The 26,892-nt window shown below is 38.5% G+C and overlaps 1 protein-coding gene across 2 annotated transcripts in view; it reads right to left on the bottom strand.

Annotated features, from left to right (window-relative positions):
- The window catches only part of COL24A1 (collagen type XXIV alpha 1 chain), a 147,578-nt gene that overhangs the window by 44,958 nt on the left and 75,728 nt on the right, over positions 1-26,892 (bottom strand). For both annotated transcript variants that reach the window (XM_055725022.1, XM_055725023.1), the window contains exons 22-28: positions 25,772-25,816; positions 20,222-20,275; positions 19,096-19,140; positions 6,922-6,975; positions 4,997-5,050; positions 4,021-4,074; positions 3,223-3,276 (exon numbers count right to left, since the gene is read on the bottom strand). In XM_055725022.1, coding sequence (XP_055580997.1) covers positions 3,223-3,276; positions 4,021-4,074; positions 4,997-5,050; positions 6,922-6,975; positions 19,096-19,140; positions 20,222-20,275; positions 25,772-25,816 — 360 coding nt within the window. The remainder of the gene's footprint in view (positions 1-3,222; positions 3,277-4,020; positions 4,075-4,996; positions 5,051-6,921; positions 6,976-19,095; positions 19,141-20,221; positions 20,276-25,771; positions 25,817-26,892) is intronic.

Here is a 26,892-nt window from a genome sequence, read left to right as displayed (position 1 = left end):
TTCTTTCTATGTTTTCTATTATTAATATTACTAAACAGATAAATTCTTTGAACACTTGTGACTTCCTTTTAATCATAGAGGAGGTCATAGCTCATAGTTTGAGAAATGGTCCTGTCAGGAGGCTGCACAGGATTCTCAGTCTGTGTTACGCACATAACAAACCAAAACCTTTCTGCTAGACTCCAATGGAGTTCACACGGACAGCACAGTCACTAGGAAGAGAATGACAACTGATTTGATCACTAATGATAGTCAAGTGAAAAAGCCTACCATTCAAAACACCAACATTCTACTATATAATTTTGAACTGAAAACAAAGTAACAGAAATCAACATGATGATCAGCTTCTGGCTCTGGGCCATGCCTGCCTGTAGCCCACCTTTAGCTAGCCACAGAACAGACTGCAGGAATCCAAGTGAAAGGCAATTTAATAGTCTAACAACCACACCATATCATTCCTATAAATAGTATGGTTTGACTCATTATTGGCACAGATTAATTGGATCTGTGTAATTTCCTACTAAAGCTAGTACAGAATGAGATGTTGATTTGCCTGCTGTTATTTAATTTAGATTGCAACAGAGCTGAGGCGTAAGGCTGCCAAATGATTGCTACTACTTTTTTCTTTGGCACGGATTCAGCTTTGTTTCTAAAATGAAACATAGTACATTGAAAACTCTAGGTTGATAAGCTAGAGAAAAAGTTCATCTAAGAAGGCAAGAAGCACCAGTTAACTCTTCTTGTTCTTTCTCATCCTGCCTTCTAAATATAAGAAGAGTGAAAATAACATAAACACACTATATAGCTAACTCTCAGTTTTGGTGGTTGACATGGAAGAATATTAGAAAATGACATCAATTTAAGTCTTATGTCCTTTGAACAATTAAGACAGACAATGACATTCAGCTGCTGATGTATCACAAAGCACACTGGCCACTTGTTTCACATAATCCTGAAGCACACACATTTTTCTAGGTTCCATATTCCCTGCTGTCAGAGGTATGAAAGTTATCGCTCATTGAAACTGAACGCTGATGTCCTTGTGTAGTTGAGGTTCTTCATGCCAGTACAGACACAACTGAAGCAGAGATAACCCTACTGGTGGTGGCAGACTAAGCTGCTGTTGCCTGAACCCAAATTTACAGCACTCCACTACATCAATTATCTGCGTTTTCAAAATTGAATTTCATGAGCTGCATTCCAGGAAAATAAGAGCAGAAAAATTATGCTTTTGAGCATAAAAAACACCAAACATCAGCCTGAAGGTTCTTACTGACTGCTAAGAACCTTATCAGCTATTGAGAATTTTGCTTAGGTCTCACCATGAAATGAACCTAATGATACAGGACCTCTTCCTTTCAAATTAAAAGCTGCAGTTGTATTTGTCGGAGATTATGGTATGAACTAAAAGTAGGACCAGTCTCTGTGCTAGCACTATGCTCACTGGCATTTCCCCACAAATCCCCTGATGGCAAGATACTCCATAGACTACTATACAGCCTGCCTTCAGCTGGCCAGAACTCCTGGGGGTACTGAAGGCTGAGCGGCTGGATACTCTCAGGCAGAAGTAGGCTGCTGGGTAATCTTGGACGCAAACCAGTTGCTGAAAGGTCCAGAATTTATGAGGTGAAGGAATTCTACTCTGTGACAGTGCAGAAGCAGAGGGTCAGTGCTCCTAAAACTTCCTGCAGATTCCAGCTGTGAAGACAGGATACGTTCTTCAGCACATAACAAAGGGGAATTTCCATATGCTTCTATTTAACTTCTGTATGTGGCTATAGTACGCGTTTTTCTGAGGCCTGCCACACAGAGCTTGGGGTTCTGACGCTTCTCTTTCTGAACCCAGTGGTGACAAACCTGGTTTTCAGGGCCCCCCAGAGATTTTCCTTATGCAAGATTCCACTTTGAGTCTGATATTTTGATCTTGAGAGCAGACAAAAATCTCAGTGGCTTCAGTGGGAGTTTGTTTGCAGAGCCTGAAGACCTGGATCTGCTCTGAGACCCCATTCCATGAAGCATTCCCAGTCATGGGACAGAGGCAATGGCATAAACCACACCTGCAGACCAAGATTTCCACAGAGCTTGGGATGTTAGGGATTTATTTTGAGGGATCTTTAATTATAAGCAATGCACTCCATGATGTGCTGCCAAAATCATAGAGACAGACTCCCTCAAAGATTCCTGTCTCAGTTGGCAGCAGATGTGACACAAATAAAAACTGTCTTCTACCTTAAAAATAGAATCTAAATGAAAGTCATTCCCCCATAAAAACAATCACCGAGTAGTAGATGGTGTTAGGAGGGAGGAGAGCCTACATGGGAGGACTCACGTCCTTGTCAGTAGCTTGGCTTTGACTCCAGATCTGGTGATGCTGGCAGATAAACTTGCCAGGAGAAAAAGATCAGAGGAGGAATTAGAGGGGAATGCTTAGTCCAGAGAAATTAAAAAGTACAACCTGCAGCGGTTGAGTACCGATCTCAGAAACAACTATTTGCACTATATTACCTTTGAGCTAGCCTTGTAACTCACTGCATCCTACAGGCCACCAGTCAACCTGAAACTCTGGTGGACCGACAGGGCCCAAGGGATTTTCCTTTTTAGATGAAGCTCAAACATCAGCATTTTACAGTGAAAATGACTGCATATGTGTACTCCTCATCTGATGCCACTGGCATTCTGATTCAGCTTAACACTTCAGCATGTATTTCACTTTCACGCATGCTCTTCCCTAATAAAAATGCATGAAAAGGAAACTACAATCTAATTGGACGTTTGAAAATCTAGCATATACTTCCTTCTGATTTTCCTTCTTCCTCTCTCAGAACTACATTTGGGTGATTTTGATTGTCTTCCCAAAGACATACATGACATGCAGGTAAAGAAAACAGTCTTTAAAACACTGACAAGTCCAATGGTGGTTATAAATGCCAACATTTGCATATTTGCGTATACAAAAAATAAGGCCAGTGGTCATTTTGTTTCTGGTCCTGCTCTCAGCTGAGATCAACAGCAAAACCCCATTTAACTGTAATGTGAGAAGAAATGAAGATTCGTATAATTTCTAACATGGAAATACAAGTATCTCTCTGATTTCAGTACAAATGGCTTGAATCCAGAGAATAGAGTTCAAAGGAAACAACTGTACATGGGTTACACATCAGATTCATATTGGCAACACGCTACTCTCTGCTCTAAGTAACAGGAAACAGCAATATTACTTACTCTTCTTCCCTTAGGTCCCTGTGGCCCTGGTGGTCCTCTTGTCCCTGGAGGTCCCTACATGTCAAATGAACTTATTATTCATTGCCTTCTATACACAGATTTCTAAAAATTACAAGGCTTATGCATATTGAGCAACAGTCAATGCAACCAATACAAACCAATCACTTTCACTCATGGCTCAAATTCAGTTAATTGTGTTAGTACAATTTATCTAGAAAACTCTAAATAAGATACTCTATGCAACTCTATTTTGAATAAGAAATCATGATGACGTTGTTGGATAAATTACTTCTGTCCAACATCCCAAAATTGCTAAAGGATATTAGTATTTCAGCAACATTAAGTTATAAAACCCAAGTAGTTTCTGATAGAAGATTCAACTTTTGTCTGAAGACCCATAATAGCCAAATTGTAATACAATTACACACGGAAAATTAGAATATAATTTATTTTTGATTAAAAATGAAGCTAAACACATAATGAATCTATTTAAATTATATTAGGCATCAGTGAATTAAAAATAAAATTATTGTGCAATTATAAACCATCCTTAAAAAATTCTATTCCCCTACTTGTCTCAACTGAGTGATTTTTAAATGGATAAGTAAATTATATAAGTAGTTTTCCTGTCTCTCCTGGACCATCCTGGTAAAGGGCAGGTAAACAGGCTTTGTGCCTGGATGGCTAAGTTTTCATGACAGTCTTATAGACTGCAGTACAAATTAGAAACCATTTTTAGCTGCAGCAGAGCAAAAATGGTACACTTTATGTCCAACTAAAGCACCACTCTATACCTACAGGTAATCCTTCTGGCCCCACAGGTCCAGGGCCTCCTGAAGGTCCTGGGTAGCCCTAGAATTGAAATAAATATAGAAAAGACAGAACAGTTTTATCAAAATTGTTATCATAACAACAATAATATATCCAGGTACTGACCTCAAAAATGGGAATTAAGTTAATAAATTTTTTAATCTTGCAAAATTTATTCCCAAAATTTTGTTCAGAAAACAGATACTTGGATATATCAGAATAATAATTAAAACAGCTTCAGGCGTTTTCCCACACATGGGCACTAGCTGACAGGGAGGTACCGAGTTCTAAATGAATTTCAAAATTCTCACGTCAAGGCTGTGACAGTGCAAACAGCAAGTGGATACATCCTGGTGTGGGCAGAACTAGCCAAGAAAAAATGTGAAGAACAGTTCTTGTCTGAGGGCTCTGATGACTTAGTACTGGGAAAGGCTCTCACTGCTATGACGTGAGTACATTACAGCAGCAGCCTCTGGACTGTCCAATGCTGCATGAAACTTTGCATCCTGATTTAGGACAAGTGGTGTCAGGAAACCAGTTCTCCCAACAAGAGTGGCACCCAGGGGCTGTTTGGGTACTGCTGTGCAGTAGAATTAGAGGTGATACTAGTTACCTGCCTATTTATTAGAACAACCTGTGTTACCCCAGTCTACAAAGGAAATTGTTATTTTACTTTCCCTCCTTTATTTATGTCTCCTTTCAATTAATTGCACTTAATTCTTCAATGTAAGGCTGCTTAGAGCCATTTTTCAAAAATGCAGTTGCCCTGCTGCTTCACTTTGCAATGACACTTCCACAGAGGGGATAAAGCTGCTAAATGAAACTTCCTAGGAACAACGCACCATAAATACTATTCTTTTCCATAAGGCTTGCACAGTTAGAAGGGTGAGAATTTATTAATGTTTTGGAAAGTACAGTGCCTTTGTAAGTAACAATTATAGATTCTACATTACTTGCAACTTACCATGACACCTTTCTCGCCAGGAGGACCTACTGGTCCTGGACTGCCTCGCTCTCCCTGAAAAAAAATAATAAATTAAAAGGAAAATAACAGTGAGTGCTCTTTCCCTGACTTGTTCCATGGCTGCTGATTCAGGCCGATTTGGCCAACAAAGCTGACCTGCAGTAACAACACCACAACAATCCAAGAGGTCTTTTGTGAGAATTGCAGCCCATAGTCTACAAGAGATTTGGTTGCCAAATGGAATCACTTTTTGCAGTGCATAACAACATTGGTTCAGGAACTGCCCTTCAAAAACAGTGCAGAAACCATTTTTTCACTTTGCACTCCTCCCTCCTACAAGTCCACTCATATTTTGAAAAATGGTAAAACTGAACTTCTTTGTCTTCCCTTTTCCTAGAAGACCCAAGAGATTTGGTACTTCATCAGTCTCCACAAACTGCAGCTAGCAGATCCTTTTTCTCTTTGTTGGGTGCATCACATTTATAGTTATTTTCTTTAATCCATAAAATTTAAGCAAACAAGCAAAAAAGAAAATTTTGTTCCTTTCTCCCCCATTTCCTCAGTATGTGTTAGGAAAGCACAGATCTAGAAGCAAGGCCAGCCCTTCAGCAGCTGCAGAAGCAATTGGAGCAGAGGAAGTAGGAAGGGTCTCTTTCGTGTCTTAGATACTTTTTCACCTTCAATTGTATATAAGATCCAGCCCAAACATCAGGCTTGGCTGTAGATTACCCCCATACAAAGATTACACTTTTATTGCAGATAGTACACAACATAGTGATAACACCTGTTTTATGCTGCATACTGTAAAGGCACATTTTTTTTAAATAATTATGCCGGAAGTACGTTTGTAATTTAAATCCACATAGCATGTTTGCTTTTTACTATTTAATCCATAAAAAGAGGACAATAAACTCTACAGAAACAGCGTAGCAATGACAAAAATCATTGCACCATGAAGAAGCTTGCTTCCATTTGCTGATAATAGATTAATTAATCTTTTACTGCCTTTTCCCTCCTAGCAGCAGTATCTCAAGGTAATCTTTGTTGGGCCAAGTGTAATTATAAAGAACAAGAATTCTTGAACACTGAATTCTAAGACGATACTTTGATTAAACCTGTATGAGACTTGTCTAAATTTTAACAAACAGTGCTTTCCACTGATGTATTTCCTTTAATGGATAATATAAATGATAATCAGATTTTCATGGAAGTTCTAATACACTATTTAGACCTTCTCAATAAAGTATCTAGATAGCAGCCACCAGTCTAGGTGAAATAATTTAGCCCGCAGGGAAGGAATACAAGTGGTGCTGGATCATTCTGACAAACAATTGTGTTTTTATTATAATTTAAGCTGACATGCAGTCCAGTAATAGTTTCCTGTTTTTCAGTTTTAAAATACTTCATCTAAATAAAACCATGCCAAATATGCTTAAGTTATTTGTACTGTTCTAGTCACATCAAGTCTGTCAAACTTTGCTTTCATAAACACAACTGTTACTGCACTGCAGACAAAACGTAACAGCGTTGTCTTTATTCAGTTAATGCATACAGCCAAATTTTACCTTTCTACTTTTGTCTTTGTTATGGAGCAGTGCAAAACCAGCAACTACTGTTTAAAACAAATATAATTTAGGCCAGTTTCTGTGACTCAGTAGCAGTGGATAGTAAACTAAGTGCCACAATATGAACAAGATATCAAATCTATCAGCTCTAAATTAATTGCCAAGTAAAATCAAGGATACCAGATGTATACCTCAACAGCATTTGGATTACCATTTATTATTATATCCCTGTGCTCTGAAAGAGCTATAGGAATATTAGCTTTGTCAGTGTTCAGTAAATGATATCTCACCAATATTTTATTACCCCAATGGTTTTCAAAGCTAATTTTTGCTGCTGAATCATCAGATATGTTATTTTACCTTTTCACCAAGGCTTCCAGATGGCCCAGTTTCTCCAGGTAAGCCAGCTGATCCCTGTACAAAAGGCAAGCAGACTTTTATTGGTGCAACGTCTATACTAGTTCATGGTTGGCAGCTTCCCAGCAATTTGACAGCAGAGCATGACAAATTTCTTCATCCCAGAGAACCACTGGTCTATTTGTGTAACTGGTCCTGTGAGGAAGTGAGGACCGCACGAGCTAACTTGGCTTACAATCTGTGCAGGAGAATCACTGCATCTAGACACACCAACAGTAAATGGGCACTACTAGAAAAGAAATTACATTAATTTGTCATCCTGCTGTGCTATCACCTAAGATCTGCCACTGAGCTCAGTCTTGCAGTGCTAGAAGATTTACAAACATACAATTAAAGGTAATAATTGCTTTGCTAGTGCTTCAGTCTGACTGCAGATTTCAAGGGAAATAAATTCAGTGGAACAAAGTTAAATCCAGTCAAAACAGAAATTATATTGAATCAGGTATTTTCAGAATTTTCCCTTTAAGAGTTGGAGTCCAAATGCCTTTGAAGTCAGGGGATGAGAGCCTTTCAGTCTTTCAAAAATGAAATAAACCTTTCCTGAGGCTCCCCCACAGATTTCTACTGGATAGAACAAGTATCACCATATGGGATGGGAAACATGAGAGGGAGTAGTTTAAAAAGCTTATTCCCAGTGCTTGCAATACCCCCTTCACTATGAAACTAAAAGAAAAAAAAATTATAGTATAAGGTCCAAACTGAAAAAAGTATGACACTATGAGCTTTAACAAAAAGCAATAGGTGCCCAGAGCATATCGTGTGACTGCTCATGAAAGATGGCAGAAATGTGGAAGATCCTAGTAGTAACATAATACACAACTATACTGTGTCTGTAATACTTTAAAAAGCAAAAATTATTTGCACTTTGAGAAGTGCAAATAAAACGTCAGTTCAGACATTGGCATTGCTACCTCTACATGTATAGGAAAATACTAGCTTAAATAGCACTACACTGGCACTGAATTAAGATTTTTTTTTTTAGAAAAAGCATTACTTCTAAGCTTAGAAGACTGCTCATATTCCTTTCAAGAGCCTAGAAGTGATTCATTCCATCGAAATAATTTCATAGGAGAAAGACAACATTCCAGTCTGAGATCTCTGCCTTTGAAAAAAAAACCAAACTTTTTTTGTAGCTTTTACCCGTATAATTTCAATACCATTCAGCCTCAAGTATTTTAACATAATAGGTACAAAGTAACTAAGATTTCATGATTGCTTCTTATTTTCTTGCACTGCTAGCTATTCTGGAAATCTCATAGTTTAAATATAATGCAAGGAGCCATTGATACAGCTGCCTTTGAGGCTGAAAATACTGGCACAAACTACTCGCTGGAAGGGGCTAAAGAGATAAACAGGCATCTCTATGGCTGCTGGATTGATCTATTATGTGTGAGAACTTGTGTATTATATGTCAGATCTGAGATGTCTCTTGGCTTGGCAGCAGCCAAAGATTCATCCTGGTGATACTGACACTAAGGTGATACCCAGACGTCACTGGCAGGAATGAGGGACTTTTCGTGATGAACTCTGAGAACGAGAGCTACCACCGCTACCAGTCATGGCCAACAGTGGGTCTCAGTACCAGGTACAAATCTGTGAGACAAAGAATTACCCTGTACTCTTGCTTATCAAGATAAGGGGTGTGGAGGCACAGTTTCAAAACCTGATGACTAATCACTTTCATGCTCTTATTCCAGAAAGGACAGAAGACATAGTCAGAGCCAAGATGTAACTCAGACCTATTCTCCTTCCACAGAGACACTCCTGATCTCCTGGCCAATGCCACACTGTCTACAGGACTGAAGACACTGATTAGAAAGACGGGTAGCTGTGCCTTGCACCAGCAGTGAACCATTCACTTGACCAGCCCCTGATCAAGCCCGCTTTTCAATTCAAAAGTATTGTCTTTCTGACTCAGTTGCTCTTGTCTGAGAGAGAAGGAATGAATAAGAAGCAGTAACTGTGAATGTGCTGTTGTATCAGCAAAAAGATGGAAAAGAAAGTGCGTAAGTGGAAGTGGAAAGTAAATATATATGGAAAGTAAAACAATAGTAAAGATGGCAAAAGGAATGGAAACCAGTGAAATGGTAAATGCAATAGGGACTTCCAGAGGAATGAAGGGGAAAGAATTCCATGACAAGTTAACTAAATGCTCTTCCATTGCTCCATTCAAAACACAGGGTAAGCATCAGAGACTGAGATAAAGCTAGGGCAGGTATATGCAGAGGCAAAAGAGGAAAAAGCTTACTTAGGAACATAATTTTGGTCCTTAAATCATTTAGTAGGACACAGTGAAGAAAAAGTGCAATCAGAGCACAAAACATCTTGTTCCATCAATATATTAGCCATAAAGTCATGTTTTCCCTGTGGATTTTCTAAAAGATCTTGTGGCTTCTTAAATCCCAGATGTGGATTGGATTGTTACAAAGACCAGCTACCAGGACTGCAGCGAACCTTCGACTCTGTCTCCTTATGTAAGAGGATGAACACAGTCAAGGCAGGTTTGTTGAGTCAGTGTCTTCCAGCATCCCTTCAATCCTTTGGGGAGCAGTGGTGGATTCCAGAATTGAAATTGAATGTATTAGGAAACAGAAAATTAAAGCAAAAAACCCCTGACATGTTCAGAAAATATTACCACCTTATTAAAAAAAGTCATGAACTTTCATTTACAAGGATTTGTGTAAAACTCTCTAGTGACAATAACAGCATTTTAGAAACCTTCTTGACAGAAGCATTTTTGTGGAAAATGAATCAGAGGCCAGATCTCACAACTAACACATGCCTGAGAAAGATGAAAATATCCTGCCAGGGCATATGCTCTGTTTTAGAAACAGGACTGTAGTTGAACAATTGAAAACACATTGTACACTTAATGCAAACCCAAGTATGGACTAATCCATTAAAAAGCTTAGTAGTGAGAAATGAATATTCAACTGGTTCCAAACATCCTGTGGAAGCAGTTACCTGTCAGGTTGTACAGTAATGTGTTCTTCTGTGATAACCGAAAATTTTCCAATCCAAGGGCATTTAATTTACAGTTCAGCATTTTCAAACATTTTTATTCAGTGTTCTTTTAATGAGATGACATAAGTAAATTTAAAATATCTTGCCACATTAACATTTTTCTATGAACATTTTTGGTATTTCCAATTAATTTTCATTAAAATTTGTCCTGAATCTGTGCTGAATTGCTTCAGCCCAGATCCAGCATTCAGCAATATCATAATCTCTGCCTGCTCATTAAGATTCCCATTTAAACATTTAAGAGCTCATCAGCTTCACACTTCATGAAGGACTTTATACATTACAGCACAGTACTCAAAATGAGTACAGCCAAAATGAGCCAGCATTTAAGTTTGATTTTAACAGATCTAAAACTACTTGAGGATCCTTAAAGATTCAAGCCAACTATCTACATAAAAAAACAGCCAAGGGTGATGGACAGAAGGAGGAAAAGTGGATGCTCAGACAATCAGCTTCTATTTCATACCCAGCTCAGATAGAAAAATACTTCTACAATTCATAATATTATAAAAATGAAGTTCTAAGGAATAAATATTAACCTAAGATCTGTTTTGCTAGCCAGACATAATGGTACAATAAATATTTTTTAAATCAATCCATCTGGAGTCTGGTATCATATCACTAATACTGGATCTGAAGATGCATGCCTCTAACAGATGTGACCCAGAACAGGCCTGGACAAAAATGAAGACAAAAGCATGATACAGGTTTACACTGACTGCAATTTGGGCTTCAGAGCATCTGCAGCAATACAAAAGGTAGTTAACCTGTGAGAAAAGAGGTGTCATAGACAATTGATACCTGCTCTGGAATAAAAAACTCCTCTAGTCATAGAATTCTGGCTGAATTTGTATCAGACCAGTGCTTTCACATGACTCTATTTATGATCAGATTAAAAATAGTATGTTGCTGAACCGCAGACAGGCTTTTGAAACCAAGGACTTCCAATAGAGCCTCTGTGTAGAACATTTATTTACTACTCTACCTGTATCAGGTATGAACTAAATGGAGCAACTGTTAATATCCTGCACTTAGAGGTAAGAGTAACACGAAGTTTTAAAGAAAGCCCCGTCTCGAAGACCCCCGTGAAAACTGAATAAAACTAACCAACAAAGAAACTGGGAAAAACAGTTCTAAAAGCATCACCGAATTTGACTCTAGTTTCAACAAGGTCTTCTTCTAGGCCAACAGTCTGGTTTTTTAATACTATGCAATACGTGGATGCAAACTGACTGCATCATGGGAAAACAAAGTTTTAGCTTTTATCACCTCCCTCTTTCAAAATTTTTTTAAAATTATTGAGGTGTTTAAAAAGGATTTTCATCTTCAGGGAACAAAATCAATTTTGGAAGACATATTTCCTCATAAAAAGGAGAAACTCTAGTAATTTGGGTTATGTGAACGGCCAAATAAAGAATATAAACTGATGCCAGTTTACTTACAATTTACTACCAGTTGAATTACTGAATTATTTACTTCTGTGTCCCTTAATGACTAGTATTACATTTGCCCTCTAATGGCACTTTAGTTTGAATTACCAAAATGCAAGAGTAGATTAGAAACGGCCCCAGGTTAGACCTTGGTACCTGAGGAGCTCTCGGCTGTCAGCTGTGCAATCTGCTGCACATACACCACACAGTGATACTGGCTTTGGGTTGTGTGGTCCTTTTTTATTATTCAAGGTGGTGGTTCCACCTTTAAAATTTAGAAACTATTTCTTACCTCATAAACACAGTACTAAAAGAGTGACCGTAAGATCTGTAGCTGCTCTATCCAGGATTATGTCAGGAAGTATCATATTTGAAAGGCAGATGCTATTTTCTTCTTTTTGGTAATGAGATCTGGCCATCTGTTTCATTGGCATTTTCTGTCTGTTGAGAAAGTTACTTGATAATCAACCAGAGGCGATAATCTGAGTGAAAATCTATGCTTTCTTACTGCCAGTGGAGAAGGTGAATGAAATCAGAGACGCACCATATTTGTACCTTGCAGCTGATGTTTCACTCAATTTTTAGAGGACTCAAAACTTCAACTACCTGAATATTTGAAAGGCAAAATATACTGGCACCATTGTTTAATCTACAGCAGTTTTAGAAAAGAAATAAACAGGTTAAATTTTGCTTACAGTAACACCAGTGTAAAGTAGAGTAATTCTGTTTGATAGCATTATGCAGAGAAACACTTGCATTTAAAGGAAGCTAGCTCACGCAATGGCAGCAGGCTGTGCCCACTGACAAAACCTTGGAAGCTAAACTGCAGATGCCAAGTGCAGTTACTATTCCTCTGTATTTTCTTCCCAAACCACTAGAATACATTAAGTTAAATTCATCAGTGCAATTCAGACAGAGAGTAAAAGTGCCAAACACAGAAAAGACTGGATGTGTGCCAATACCTACGCTATTACTGAATAAGTTTAGTGCATGCAGAAACAACTTATACTTCATTATTGCTAAAATACCCTTAAACATTTTTCTCATATTTTAGTGCTGCAAAATCACTTGGGCATGCAAATAAGTATGGATATAAAGCTAAAGATTGGGTGGTGGGAAAACAACAACGCAGCTGCAAAATAACTACCGTACAGGTAGCATCTGACTCCCTCGAAAGGCTAAATTCCTCTCTTGGTCAGGGAAAGAGTGGAGGACTGGTAACGCTTTTCTGACATTCTACTAGATCTGCAAGGGTTCTATTTGTATGTGAACCTTTTAAAAGACCATGAGAAAAATGCAGCCTGAGGTCAGTGCTATACGGGCATTCAGGACACAGCTCACTCGCTGGGAAGGACACTGCATTTTACACAGTCTACTTGCCACAAGTGTGAAGTGAATTGAGTGACATAGACTGTCCAAATCTGAAGTATTTTCACTTTTCAAGTGACAATCAGAATAATGACATTTATAGAAGTTCTTGGGTTTGACTGTCAAGTTTACAATGGTAGCTTTTTGTAATCTGTACAAAGGAAAAAAATAAATTCTTCTGAAGGTAGGTATTACTCCAGAGTATCTTGGCTAAACTGGATTGTGCTAGAAGTTATTTATATTTATGCATCTAACTACTAGCTTTTTTTCTTGGGTAACAAACCTCACATGGAACAGATTATCCTTCTCTTTGACTGTTCTCAGTGGTATAGGGAGTGTTGATTTACTTAAGGTGGTAGTCCTAACTTGCAAAACCCTAAAGGGTGTGGGACTGCAGGTATTCTGTGGGGTAGCATGGCAGCTGAAATCAGCTGAGGAAGAGCACTACTAGCAAAAAGTCCTTCAAGAATAATGAGCAACAGCTTGAAAAAGCTAACCTCCAGATATTGTAACCTGTTTCCCCACTGTTCTTGAGAGAACGACCTAGCAGCAATGACTAGGTACATATCATATACAAAAGTATATGAGTTCATCTAGGGTAAAACCAAGAAGCACAACATAGATACAGAAGTATCATTATTACCATTCACTGTAAGATCTTCACAGAACTTGGATTAATTTGCATCAAATAGATTTCTGAAAGCAGCTGAACTAGTTCCTCCTTCTGAAGCCCTTGGCAATGCCCCATGCATTCACCAGTCTTTGGGGGGGGGAAAAAAAAAAAAGTTTTCCTCAGTTGACTTTTCTTTTGGCCTATGGCTTACAGTTCTCATTTGCATATCTCCAAAGCCCAGACTTTTCATGATAGTTCAAAGAACTACTTCTATTGAGCTTCCTGAAAACATCAGTTGAAACCCATTTAATCTTTTCTTCAAGCAAAAGGAACTGCAGTTTCCATTCCCCATGAATTAAGCATCCCTGGTGCGCAATTCAGCTAATTTTTACCTCTGCAGGAGATGTGGTAATTACTTTATGGGAATTATTCTCAAAAGCAACTCAAATCCTAGCACATGGCCTGACTGCACCGTTTTCTTGCCTTTCCACAGATTCTCACAGGCGGACCATTTTCAGCCTGCTGTGGAGCTGCCGTTGACAGCCTGAATATAACTTTTTTTTTCCTTTGCCGGACCACAACTGTCTCCTCTTTTTTGCTTTTGTTGACAGAGGAAAGTGGGCAGGCAGGGGGGTGGGGGTCAAGCTCTTCTCATTTCAGCTTAGTTTCTCTTCTGTTGTTTCAAAAGCTATTTGCAACTGGGCAGATATGCTGACACGTAACTTTTCCAGGTCTTTGAAGATTATTTTTCCAGGATTTGTGTTCATGAACTCTGCTTATTTCAGTTTGTCCTTTTGACACCACTTGTACATGCTGCAGCTGACAGTTCTACCCTTGTAGTCTGTCTCAATATTGTACAAATGTAGTGATTTCTAATTCAGAAGTGTATGGGCCAAGGGCTGAATTTCTGTAATGCACCTGGCAAGGCCAAAATTAACAAAAGTTAATTGGAATTAACTTGCACCTAGTTATTCAGTATGGCCCATTCTGCAATGCCAAACAGTAACACAATCTTGACAAGTGACTGTTTTAAGTTCAGATGAGTTCAATTTTGTGCCATAAAAGCTGACCAATTTATTGTTTTCTTAAATCTTCCCTGACGCTTTAACATAAGTCATTTGTATGAGATGCTTGACTCTGGTTTCAGGTATTTGCCATCCATCACTGGATAGCATCTGATCTAAGCATACGAGATGCAGTTGCACATGTCAGCAAAGCGGGATTTTTCCTCCCCCAAATGTAAGGGCAATTTTCTCAGTACCCAAAGTGATGGTTTCTTTTGAAATTCATGCCAAAGGATTTTTCTCCTCAGCAGCGTAAATTTGCTCTGCCTGCTGTCCCTTACTTCTCACTATCTTAACCAATCCCTCTCCCATTGGACCTGATGGTCCTGCCGTTAACCGAGTATCTTGCAGTAAAGGATGGCTGCTGGGTTCTACTGCAGCTTTGGGCTCTGCTTACCCAAGCAGCACCACCAGCAGCTGCCCATCTCCCCCTTTAAACAGGGCATGTGCTGTAGCCAAAGAAACAGTTTTTGTTGTAGGACTCTGTTAAGGATCGTGTCTGAAGTTTGATCTTAGGCACATTACTGATCTAATATTAAAATATGTCATTTTAAGTTTAAGAGCACAGTGAACATTTTATAAATTTATTCTACTCAGTTTCCACGCTGGGCAAGCGTCCATAAATGCTTCATTCAAAAGGTGATCTGAGGAGTCAGCAGCTCCATGTGATCTAAGAAATGTTGGACAATATGACTTTTAGCCTATTGACAAAGCTGTATTTCAGCACTTATCACATCTTACTAGACTGAATAACCAGCATTATGGTCCAGTCTCCTGCTGTTGAAACTTCACTGCTTGTACACAGTTGCCATCTGTATTTTTCTAAGCAGATATTAAGCTGTACTTGATGTGGAAAAGCTGCTACAGAAAAGCGATAACTATTCTAGTTATCATAACAGACAGCAATAACAGATGTATTAGTCAAAGACAGAAGACGAATGATACCAGGAAAAGTAAGAAAATGGAAAGAAACAGAACAAAAATATTGGTGCCACCCTTAGGTATCAATAGCAAACACACACATGTTCTTCATATCATAATTTGCTATGAATTCAACATTTACAGCATTTATTATGGCAAAACTGCTTCTTATTCAGGAAATGCACTGGTTTTCTTTTGGAGAACTAGAATACTGTGACGGATTGCTCATTACTGAAACCCAAGTATTATATATTTCAACCACAGGCTTAAAAGTGTGCATCATATTCTGTAATTTGAAAAACTCAGTCAATAGAGATCATGAATAAACAACAAACAATAGATAAGCAAAAAGGGAAGGAGGGGTGGCACAGAAGAAAATGTACACACAGAGTTTTATTAGACATTGGACTTCCTATCAACTTTTTAGTAATGTCTTCTTCCCTTTGCCTTTACCATGAAATAGACTGTAGAGTAACAGCACATTGTTTAGTGCTATTTGTACAAACCTTCTTTGTACTTGGTGTCACCAAGCATCTGGTAACACAGACTTCACAAGGCATCAGTAAGGACACATGCCTTACTCCATACCTTGTTTTGGGCTCCATCTCAAAATCTGTCACAGCAGCTAGCTGTATTTGTACTTTGCTCTTGTACTTTGCCTTTTGTTTTTCAAACTTTGCATGTGTGTGTGTGTTGTATTCTTCAGTCCAGAGATGTCCTGGAGTCATCATGTATGCCACCAGAGCAAATATTGAATAGCTGGGAGTGGATTTACCTGTGAATTAAGACATTTGTACTCTCTGCGCACACCAAGGAAAAGAAAAATTACTTGTTACAAACAGAAGCTGGTGAGAAGCTGGAAGTAAAAACTGCGTCCAGTGTATACAGAGGTGAATTGCATCAGGACTCACATCTGGAAAACCATTTTCTGCATATGAGAAAAACCATCCTCTTCCTCTAGTACTTTTCAATTTACTTAGGAAGAGCTTAACTGTTACAGATTGCAGTGGTGAATAAAGGGAAGGGGTTTTGAAAGGTCTTCCTGTCAGTTCTGCTGAGTGTGTTTGAAAGGCTGTCTTCTGCTCTTGGTGTTTTACCATTGACCTTAACCACAAGATAATATATACTATCCCCCTAAAGACCATGTAGTGGATGTCAGTTCTCTGCCGCCAGATAATACAAAGGCAATATAATGGGATCAGGGGCCTAGGAAGCTCTTTTGATTAAAATGCACATACATAAAGCAGAAGACATTCTACAGTCCACAAGTAAAAATCAAGAGTATTTACCAATAGCTTATAAATCACTTCATTTCTCAGGTATCTCACGTTATCCTGTATCATATGCAAATTCTACAAACAGCAAGTGTGGGAAGTAATAATTACTGATGGTCCATAATGACCTTTCTTTATAACACTGTAACAGGGCTGCAATGCCCTCTCTTTTGGCACAAAGAGTATTTTTATTTTATTCTTGCAGCTTGTCTCTGACTACAGTTAAGTAGTTAGTATGATTATTTTATTAACCATCACTGCAACATATAATTATTGATTATATATTTGTGCTAGCGAATATTACATTTGTATTAGAATGGAGCTCATTTAGTGGTGCATGATACAAAATACCTGAGTCGTGGAAAATGAGTGCATTGAATTCAAGTTCACTGAGGAGCAAAACAAAGCCCATGACAAATCCAGAAACTTAAGGTTAAGTAACTAGCTTCTGTGACTGGTTTGTGTACTGTTATTAATGTAGTAACTGAAAATTGAGTTTAGCTTTGTTTTCTGTTGAGGATTTTGGTGCATGTGGCACTGTACAACAAAGTAAGTGCTATCAATTTTCCCTAATATGTTAGAGGCTGAGAACCAGAATTCACATGCAATAAAAGTTTCGTTTTGCTCAGTGTTTGGAAAAAACCAAAAGTGCAAGTGTAATGCTGGCTGAGAAATGCTGATTGTATGGACAAGAGCTTATATTACTGCATCGCCACACAGAGCCATTTTTGGATCTCTCCATAAAAGCAACACAGTGTTATGACATCTCACCAGTTTTTCTCTACTGTGACATTGTCATTCTCCAGTGCTCATCCACATTTGCCCTAATCATGCACCAATATAAAAACCTCCAGATTTTCCAAACAGTACCATAAGGGAACTATTGCTTTAAAGTTATGATAAGAACCTGACAAAATGAAGGTTTTGCTATGTATAAAATGCTGAACAAAGCTATTGATCAAGCTGTTTCTAAAGTATACTTGTTACGTTTAGAGATATGCTGGCTGACTTTTAAGTGGACCTTATGGCGTTATATAGCATTATTGGTTCCTCTCTAAGCAGATACCTGTAACTGACTGAGCGTCCAGCTTCTCAGTTCCCTTCCCTGGAGCACAGAGCCTTAAGAGTACACAGAGGAGCTGGACCTCATTTATAAGCAGTTCAGATAATTTCAGCAGTAACCATCCATTTGATGAGCTGTCTGGGGTACGTCTGCTTGGTATTTTGCAGGCAATGGGGTGCTCACTCCGACTGCCATCTAAGTTGACCAGAGTTTATGTGAGCAGTACAGCACTGAGCCTAAACCAGGGGCATACATAATTCAAGAAGTAAACCCAATATAGTCATGTTCTACGCAACATCTGGGTAGCTCAAGCATGGGTTAACAAGCTCACATCTGCTCATAATTCCCAGGCAAAAGTTAAAAATACAAAAGGGCAGTGGATGAAATCAACCAGAGAGAATTGCAAGGCAGTATGTTTAAGTGACAATTATCAACTAAAAAAACACCTACAATGGAAGAACTGGGAAAGATAACGACTTTAAAAAAGAAGGATTGTAGACTGTGGATCATGAACTGAGTAATAAACAACACTATCACAAAAATGGGCACGCGTATGCAAGAATGTGGCTTGAAAAAAGCATTTTTTCCTTTCTCTCAGCCGTCTTAACAGTAAGCTGGAGTCACAGATGTTTAGATTAATTGGAAACAGTCTACAGGAGAGTAAGTGTGACTTCAATTATCTAAAAAACATGGAAAGCTAACTGAATTGGGACTGTTTAGCTTGAAAGAAAGAATCAAGGCGGCAAGCAATAACAACGATCATTTGTAAAATGCTGTTTCCAGCAGAAGGGAGTCAGGTTACACAATTGGAAGAACTTTTTAAAAATAAAGTTAGAAAAGCCCTGGGCTGCTTGCAGGTCACAAAGCCTTCATTCTTGAAGCTTTTTAATAACTGTCTAGCTAAATATTTGTCAGGAATGATATAAAGATAACTGATACTGCATAGGCAGTAGAGGATGAACTATATGTCACCTCAAGGTCACTTTGAGCTCTGCAATTTTATGGAGGGTAGACAGAACGAGTCTGCAAATACATCTCAGGCGAAACATAGCCTCTTGAACAATTTAACTGGAAGCAGCTCACTTGTTCACTTACTTGAACGAGCTTTGGAAGATCCCTATAACTACCTGCAAATATTCATTCAACCTATTAGGAAGGAAGCAGCGTTAATTCTGGAAAATGCTTGAAATGGGGAATTTCTTTAAACAGTATGATTCTGAAAGACTACAAAGGTACAGCCAACACACCACAGCTTCAAAGCAAGGCAAACTTAATCAGAAAGTTACTGCAACAAATTACTCTTTCACACTCAAATAAACATAGAATTAAAAATAAAACCAGAAAAAGAATTCAAGCTTACTGCTTCCCCCGTATTTCCAAGGTTTCCTTGGTCTCCTTGTTCTCCCTGTTAAATGCAGAAAACAGATGATGTAGTTCATTAGAAAAGTAATTTCTTTCATATGTGTATACTGAAGTCCTCTGTTTTCCTAGGAGCCTCTCTTTATTTTCTAAATTTCATCTTTCAATTTCTACTTTAAGAGCTAAAATTAAGCAACCAGCAAAAACTTAATTTTGTCAGTGGTAATTTTGATTTCGTAAAAAGATGCCCTAATGTATTTAGGACTTGGCCACAAAAATGAAAACTATGTATTAAGGGCTCACTAAATACATTGTCAGCAAATACTATAAATGAATGATTCAGTTTTTATTGAAATATTCCTTTCAGAACATTACCTTTATTATTTCATAACTGCTTCAAAAGGAAATGTTACCTGTACACACTATTGATAACTTCAGTTTTGTTATGAAATATTAGGAAAATTGACATTTGAATGACATTTTAACAAACTTCTCCCCCTCTCCCCAAAAGCTTGGAACTGGCATTAAGTACTAGATGAATTCATTCTGTTCTTAGTAACGCTACAAGTCATGTTATGTGTAACTCCAGAACATTTTGCTACGCATTTTACAAGTTGGGTGTATATGAACTATTGATTATCTGGCTATGACTATAATCTCAGTGACCTGTTGAACAGCAGTTTGGGTACTGTTTACTCACACTGCAACTCAGCACTAAGAAACCTTTACCTGTTGCTGCAAGCTCCTCTTTCTTAAACCACAGCACTTCATCTCAGCACCCCTCACAGCCCTGAAACCCTGCCAGTGCAGTAACTGCCCATGGTCCCTTGTTGTGCCCAGGCCCAGCCACCACCACATCCATGGGCAGCTAGATCTCATTTTAGCAGGTGCTGTTACTTGCTCACACATCCCTGTCTCCTAGAGATGCACAACTTCATTTTTTCCAAAATGGGACCTTGCAAGAAAGCAGAATCACTGGTATGATATACCAGAATATACTGGTATGATTATATGGAAGCATGTGTACTCATATCCTTTCACTGGCATGCCACTGTATATAGCAGCGTATAACTGCACACAGTTGATACTCCAAACACATTTTATTTCATACATAAAACACCACTTACCTTTAAGCCTTCCAGTCCAGGATCACCTACATAACCTTTCTGTCCTGGCTTTCCCTAAAATAAAGATTAGGAGAAAATATTGTAAACCTTGTATTTTTAAAAAATAATTTAATCCTAATTTTTTTATTTATCAAAATATGTGCACTGAAAAATGTACAGTTTAGTAATGTTTAATACCAACATTTGCTTCAAATGTATTTATAAATCTACATCTGAAAATACACTGTTGATTATTGCAGCAAATACTAGCATAGTAAGCAGAATCTGTATTAACTCTTACAGCAGTTAATATTGAGAAAAACTAGTCACAATCCAAGAATCAAACACATTTCAATTTACAAAACATATTAAGGAGACAAAGAAAAGGCAAAGTCATGTTCTCTTTTGGCTAATTCCAGCAGAATAGGGACTCACACTAACAGAATTTGATGTTTAGACTTCAGGAACTGGTGTCATAACTGTCCTTCCTCAACCACACAAAATCAGGTCAAATATCCTCTCCTCTTTGTTCATCTAATTGAGTATTTCAAGCCTCATCTCTCTCCACTAGCATTTTGCTGCTGATAGATCTTGTTGCTTTGATACCCTGCTAATAACATATTGTTACCTGGAAGAAATACAGCAACATCAGAGCAGGAGGCCATGGAGTAACGAGATCTTTAAGGCATTTTATAACATCCCTCCCTCCCTCTATTGTCACTCACACAGACCCACAAAGACATAAAACCCAGAATGTTTTTCTCCTGAACCATCAATTAGATGGTTGTAACTTAATTATGTCTCACTTTTAGGAGGTAGTTTTCTCTCCAGGTGTACTTTACTTCCTCTATGACATAAAACATGGCCTAATCCTTCGGTTATCTGAACAGCATTGCCCTGCCTAGACAAACTTTCCCCATCTGCTCAGAGGCAAAGACCCTAGTCCAAAAGCAAAGGTCCAATGGACTGGATCTGGCTCTTGAGCAAGTTGCTAATGAGACTGCTGGAGCTTGACAACTGCAGAAAGAAAATCAATATTTTAATGATTTAGTATCAAAAAGATGCAGATTTCTGCTAAAAGGAAATGATCAGCTGCTGTTCCAGCAGACTGAGTAACTGCAATCACAGGACTGTGTAATGAGCTTTCCTTTTCCACATTGGCTGTTCTGAGACAAGAACAACTAAAGCAACAGGTAACAAACAGATTTCTTCAAAAAAAGATGGGATTTTTCCATTTGGCATTTTTGCTCTGGCTGCTCTGTGCCTGTCTTTCAGAGCACAATGTATGTGAGAGTTTCTGGGCATCTGAGAAAATCTCTGTGTGACTTAACATTCTATTTCCTTAGTAGGTTCCATGATATCTTATATTAATCCCTTTTTATCTCTCTCATTCCCTGCTTGCCTGAGTGATTTCCTTTTGCCCTTCAAGTTCTAACAAATATCACTGCTTTAGAAACATGTTTTTGTTTTTACCAATGGATTAAAACATGGCACAGCCAGGAATGCAGGGAGAAAAGACTGCAAAGAGAAGTTCTGAGAAACCCAAATAAAGCAAGTCATATCTTTCCACAAGGCTTAGCAAAGAACAAGTGATTGGCTTCTGCAGATTACTGCATGCTGTTTAACTACTTTGCTGCAAAGAACCTTGATGCCTTTCCAGAGAGCAAGACTGCAACATAAAAAAAAATGTTTAAAACAAAATTCACTGAAAGAAAACTAGTGGCCACTATTAACTACCTTGATAGCTTTAGTCCTATCAAAACTGAATTGGAGTTACAACTTTTAGATGTTTCTTGGCTGTAGTACCCCAGCTATGTACTAGCTGCAAAGGATGCACAACAGATGGAACTTCATCAGAAAACAGAACAAGTGGATTTAACTGGTAAAGCAATCTGAAACATACAGATTTGGCTTTAAACAGAAATGCAATACAACTGTAAATTACACATGCAGGAAAAGCCACTGACAGAAAGTTAAAGTAAGGATGACTGCTTTTCTGCTTGCAAACCCCTAAGAAGATTACTCTTCCAGGGCAGGGTAATCCCAAAGGAAATACCCGTTTCCTAAAATAACGGCTGAAAGTTCTGTCCTTCCCTTTCAGAAAACAGCAACCACCTGTACTTCCTTTCAGCTCATCATGGGTTCATACAGGTGTGTGTATTTTAATATAATAATCTCCCACATCATTCTATTCCCATCCTTCCATAAGCTCCTCACATGCCTTCAGCCTACAGGAAGATATATGCCACCTTCGGAAAACACTTCACTGGGGGAGCAGGAGCAGCTTTGGGAGCACTTTTCTCTGTCTTCAGGAGGAACTGATCACCTTATGATTATGTAAATACCAGCTTTTGTTTTACCCATGTATCTTAGAAAGGAATCAACTCACAAATTCTGTTTTAAACCAGAATGTAAAAAGGAATCTTCCTTGTTCTAAAGGTCTTTTCTGCTCCAGCAATAAAGATTAATAAAAAATGCACCAATGCTTGTACTGGCTGAGCTACATTGACAGTTACAGTATTAACATTTGGACAGCCTTTGAAAAAGAGAGTTAGGTGGGAAGAAACTGAATAAACACAGTCACTTCTTTAATGTGGCATCTACTGTATTTTCACAGGACAAATAAATACTAAAAAAAGCCAACAAACCAGCATATTTTTTTATTTAGAAGGATTAATTTAAGAGAATGTAAGTATTTGACTTTGGAATAGAGTAAGTGGGAAGGTTTGCAAAGGAATGAATGAAAAATCAAATCGTGAGATCAAAAACATCTTCCTAAATTCAAACAGGCTGAGCTCTGTGGAACCTGACATATATTCCGAGTAAGCTGGGAAACATCCTCAGAGTTTTGGCTCCAGTTGTCTTAGAGACATGGGAATTCTTTTTCAAGCTAGGACCTGAGAACCAGAGTGTAGGTTCGTATTCACCTGCTGTTCCAGTAGAAGATGATGTATGTTGCTGGGGGTTTTTTGGTCTCATGCATATTTTTTAAAGCAAATATTAAAAACAAGGGCAGGGGGTGAGAAAAATGGAGATTTATGGCTGCCTGCTTGGCGCATGCCTAAAGCTGAACTGGGGGCTGAACACTGACCTGAAAGCTACACAGTAGAAGAGATCAGGGATTCCAGAAGCACTAGAAACCTGTCCAAGAGAAAACTAGAACAGTTTCATAAGAATAATCAAAGGTTTACAATATATCACCTACAGGGATACTTTACCCAGTTTAAAGAAACCCTAAGAAAGTCAGGCTAACGGCGGCTGAAAAGAGGACTAACCTATTAACCATGCCTACAAAGCAAGTGTGTAGGACAGGAGGCAAGGTGGTAGTGAGAAAGAGACAGGAAAAACTTTGAGATAGAATGGGTCTAGACAGTAGAAAAACTGTCTGTAAAACATGCAAAGGGCTGAAGCAGATTACCAAGGAGAATGAAGAATCTCCACTCCTGGAAGCTGCAAAAACCAAGTTAGAGAGACATCTGTCAGCTAAAGGTGTAGCCGACAGCTGATGGCACCTAGGGGCTACGCGTGGCCAGACCACTTCTTCAGGTCCCTTGAAAAGACCTCCCCTGCCCCCATGGCTATTTAATTAGTATAGTGACAACACAGTTTTCATAGAATTTATTTTTAGATGCAGCATTTAATACTTTAAACTCCTTTCATGGACAATGGAAAAAAAGCCTATGTAAATCCAATGAATGTGAAACTGCAATCAAGCAAGCATAATTTTAAAAGACAGATGTTCAGCAGCTTCCTGACTCAGTCCTGCCAAACTATATCAGATTTAACAACTTCGTGATAGGGACTGTCTCTCTCCACCAATGTAATCACAGAGCATAAGTTACAAGCAGGAGTGAAGAAAAAAGGACAAGCAGAGATGGAAGCAGAGTTCAGAGCAGCAGTGCAAACAAGTTGGCCTGGAGCTCTGAAAAAGCTGGAGCCAACAGAAGCTGTAGAATCCAGGCGAGAGCAGATGGGCCCAGGGACAAGGGAGGAAAACAAGCAGGGCTCTCCATCAAGCAAAATTCCCATCTCCCCTACACCTCTCATTTCAGAAGGAGACGTTAGCCAGCAAGCTACTAAAAAAATGTCTGGAGACAGCAACCCTGGGCCCACCTCAGATCCCCACATTCTTGTTCAACCACTGCTTGTGAGCGAGAGAAGCCAGGGAGGCATAAGACATGCCAGTGGTGTACACATTTCCCATTGAGAGAAAACAAAACCAAAATAATTTAGGTCAAACTGACCCATAATAGATCACCAATATTTCAGTTTGCTAGGTTACACAGAAATTTTTCCTGTTGGGTCATTCTGACACCAGCTGATGGTGGCCTGTGCATGCCCAGCGATACAGAGAATGTGAAGGGAGGTGTCTCATTGCCCGTGAGTCACCTGCTGCAGCATCTTCTTTTCCAATTGCCACAGCACAACATGGGAGATGCTGTCCAGCCATGAAGCCTTGCCCAAGAAGGAGACTCGGAGTATGATGCAGCCAAAATAAAAATTTCCATGAGGCTCTTGGCAGAAGCTCAGGCAGATTAAATTGAGTATTAAACTGAGTCACAAAGTGTTTTGAAATTCTGTTCAATTTTTTGCATGTTTTTCTCAGTTGAAGAGAAAGATTTTTGGATGTGGTGGGGTTGGGGTTTGGGGGTTTTTTTTGTGTGTGTTTTTGGGTTTGGCTTTTTTTTTCTTTCACCTAATCATGTGGAAAATAAGCAGGTTAATATTATTTCTAACAGAAAGCAAACTCCCAGCTTTGAAAAGCTAATGAACAGGAAAAATGACATAGGAATATATCCACTCTAGAATCAGGAAAAAATACAGGAGAAGGCTTTCCTAAGTTCACGCAAGAAATGCAAAGTTATCTGAAATGGAGACCAAGCCAGGGATTATACCACACATAAGAAAATCAAGTAACAGCAGAAGATCATATTGCTTTCAATAAACTTAGTGATACTCCTGTAGTCTTTAGTGCAGGCTAGTATTTATTTTTACCTTAGATCTTTTCTAAAAATAAGCTTCAAGTCCACTGAAATACTCTTAGACACTAGTACATTTTTATAACTAACAAAATTGATTGTTAGTTTTGGACTGTTTAGAACATTCAGCACAAACAGCATTGTGACATTCCAGCTTTACTGTTCTCAACAACTGTCTACCAGATCAGTTTGAAAATGATTTCTTAAAGCATCCGTCCTTTATATTTCTCCCTGTCAGCCAAGTCTTAGGGTAGGTTCTTCCTCAATATAAATATTTTGACATATCAGCTGGTTGAGTTCCTAGGAAGTGCCTACTGGTTTCATCTATCTCAAAGAAGCATGATAAGCAGTTCGTTACTGACTCTTTCCTTTTCAAAAATTTTATTTTGTGCACCACGGCTGTGATTTCCTTTCAAATCCTTTGTATACAAAATGATTTCTCCTCCCAGACTTCGCTTTGAGCACATGCTGAGGAAAGAGACGTATTTATTTAGGAGATGCCATTTTAACACAGTCACTTCTTACAGCAGATGTACCTTTTAAAGCAGTACTTCTGCTGAAAAATAGCCCTAACAAAATTACTTATACTTACTCTTGGGCCGACTCCTCCAATAGGTCCAGCTGGTCCTACTTCTCCCTAAAAGAAATCAAGACTTCAATAATCTTGATGCCAAGTCTAGCTTTGAAAAAGAAAATCTGCAGATAACTGTTCATATTTATCATATTAAATCTGCTTCATATGTGTTTATATATGTCCAAGTCTGACAGAAACACTTTAAGAGAGACTAATCTGATTTCAGACAAATTCATTAGCCAGAAAGCCATGCCCTATGTAGCCAGTAGATGCAGGCAGAAAAGCTGTGAAACTCTCAATAGCAATATTTTCACATTTTTGAGTAGGGAGAGACTCAGAAATGATGGGTCAACCTCTCTGTCTGCCCTGCAGGTACTCTATTTTAGCAATTCGTGACACGACTATAAAAGCAGTAGAAACATTCCTGCTTTTCTCTTCCATATTATTATGGCACAGCCACCAAGTTAGCCAAGCCATTTTGCCAGGGTTTATCCTTACCCTTTCTCAGGGATGGAGGGAGGCTGGCGGTCAGGCTTGTCAGGTGTGTAAGAGAAGAAATACTGTGACACTGTGCCTGTACTGCGCAGTGCACTGATATAATTATGCATGATGAGGAACTGCAGTGTTAACTCTTCAGGGTTCACTCACTACCCAATTATATTAGAACATGGATTTGTATCAATGCCATGCCAGGACATCATGTTGTGATCATTTTAAGCTTTAGTGATCCTCTTAAATATGGAAGATTTCCCCCAAGTTTTGGAGGAAATGATACACAGCCTTGTCAATTACAAGTGATAGGAAAGAGGAATTAAGTAATCCTATCTGCAGCTTCCTGGCTTCTAACTAAACAGATCATGTTAGATTTTACTCACTCACAATCTGTCATGGAAGCCTACAAATAAGCTACATAAAAGTCTAGAGGTCTATCACCAAAACCAATGATTAAATTATTTCAAATTTATTACTTTTAGTGAAAAAGACATGAGTTCTATTTTAAGATGATGAATTCAGAATACTAAATAAATCTGTAAGATTAAGAGCTGCTTTCCTCCCCCTTTCAATTAACAGTGGTCTAACTGTTTACTTAAGTGTTTCTAGGACCCTGTAATTAAACTGATATATGGTTTCTATTTCCA

Source organism: Falco cherrug, chromosome 12 (genome assembly GCF_023634085.1).
Source record: "Falco cherrug isolate bFalChe1 chromosome 12, bFalChe1.pri, whole genome shotgun sequence".
NCBI classification, from domain to species: Eukaryota; Metazoa; Chordata; class Aves; order Falconiformes; family Falconidae; genus Falco; species Falco cherrug.
Note: the sequence above shows the minus strand (reverse complement) of the source record. Positions and strands in the feature narration are given on the sequence as shown.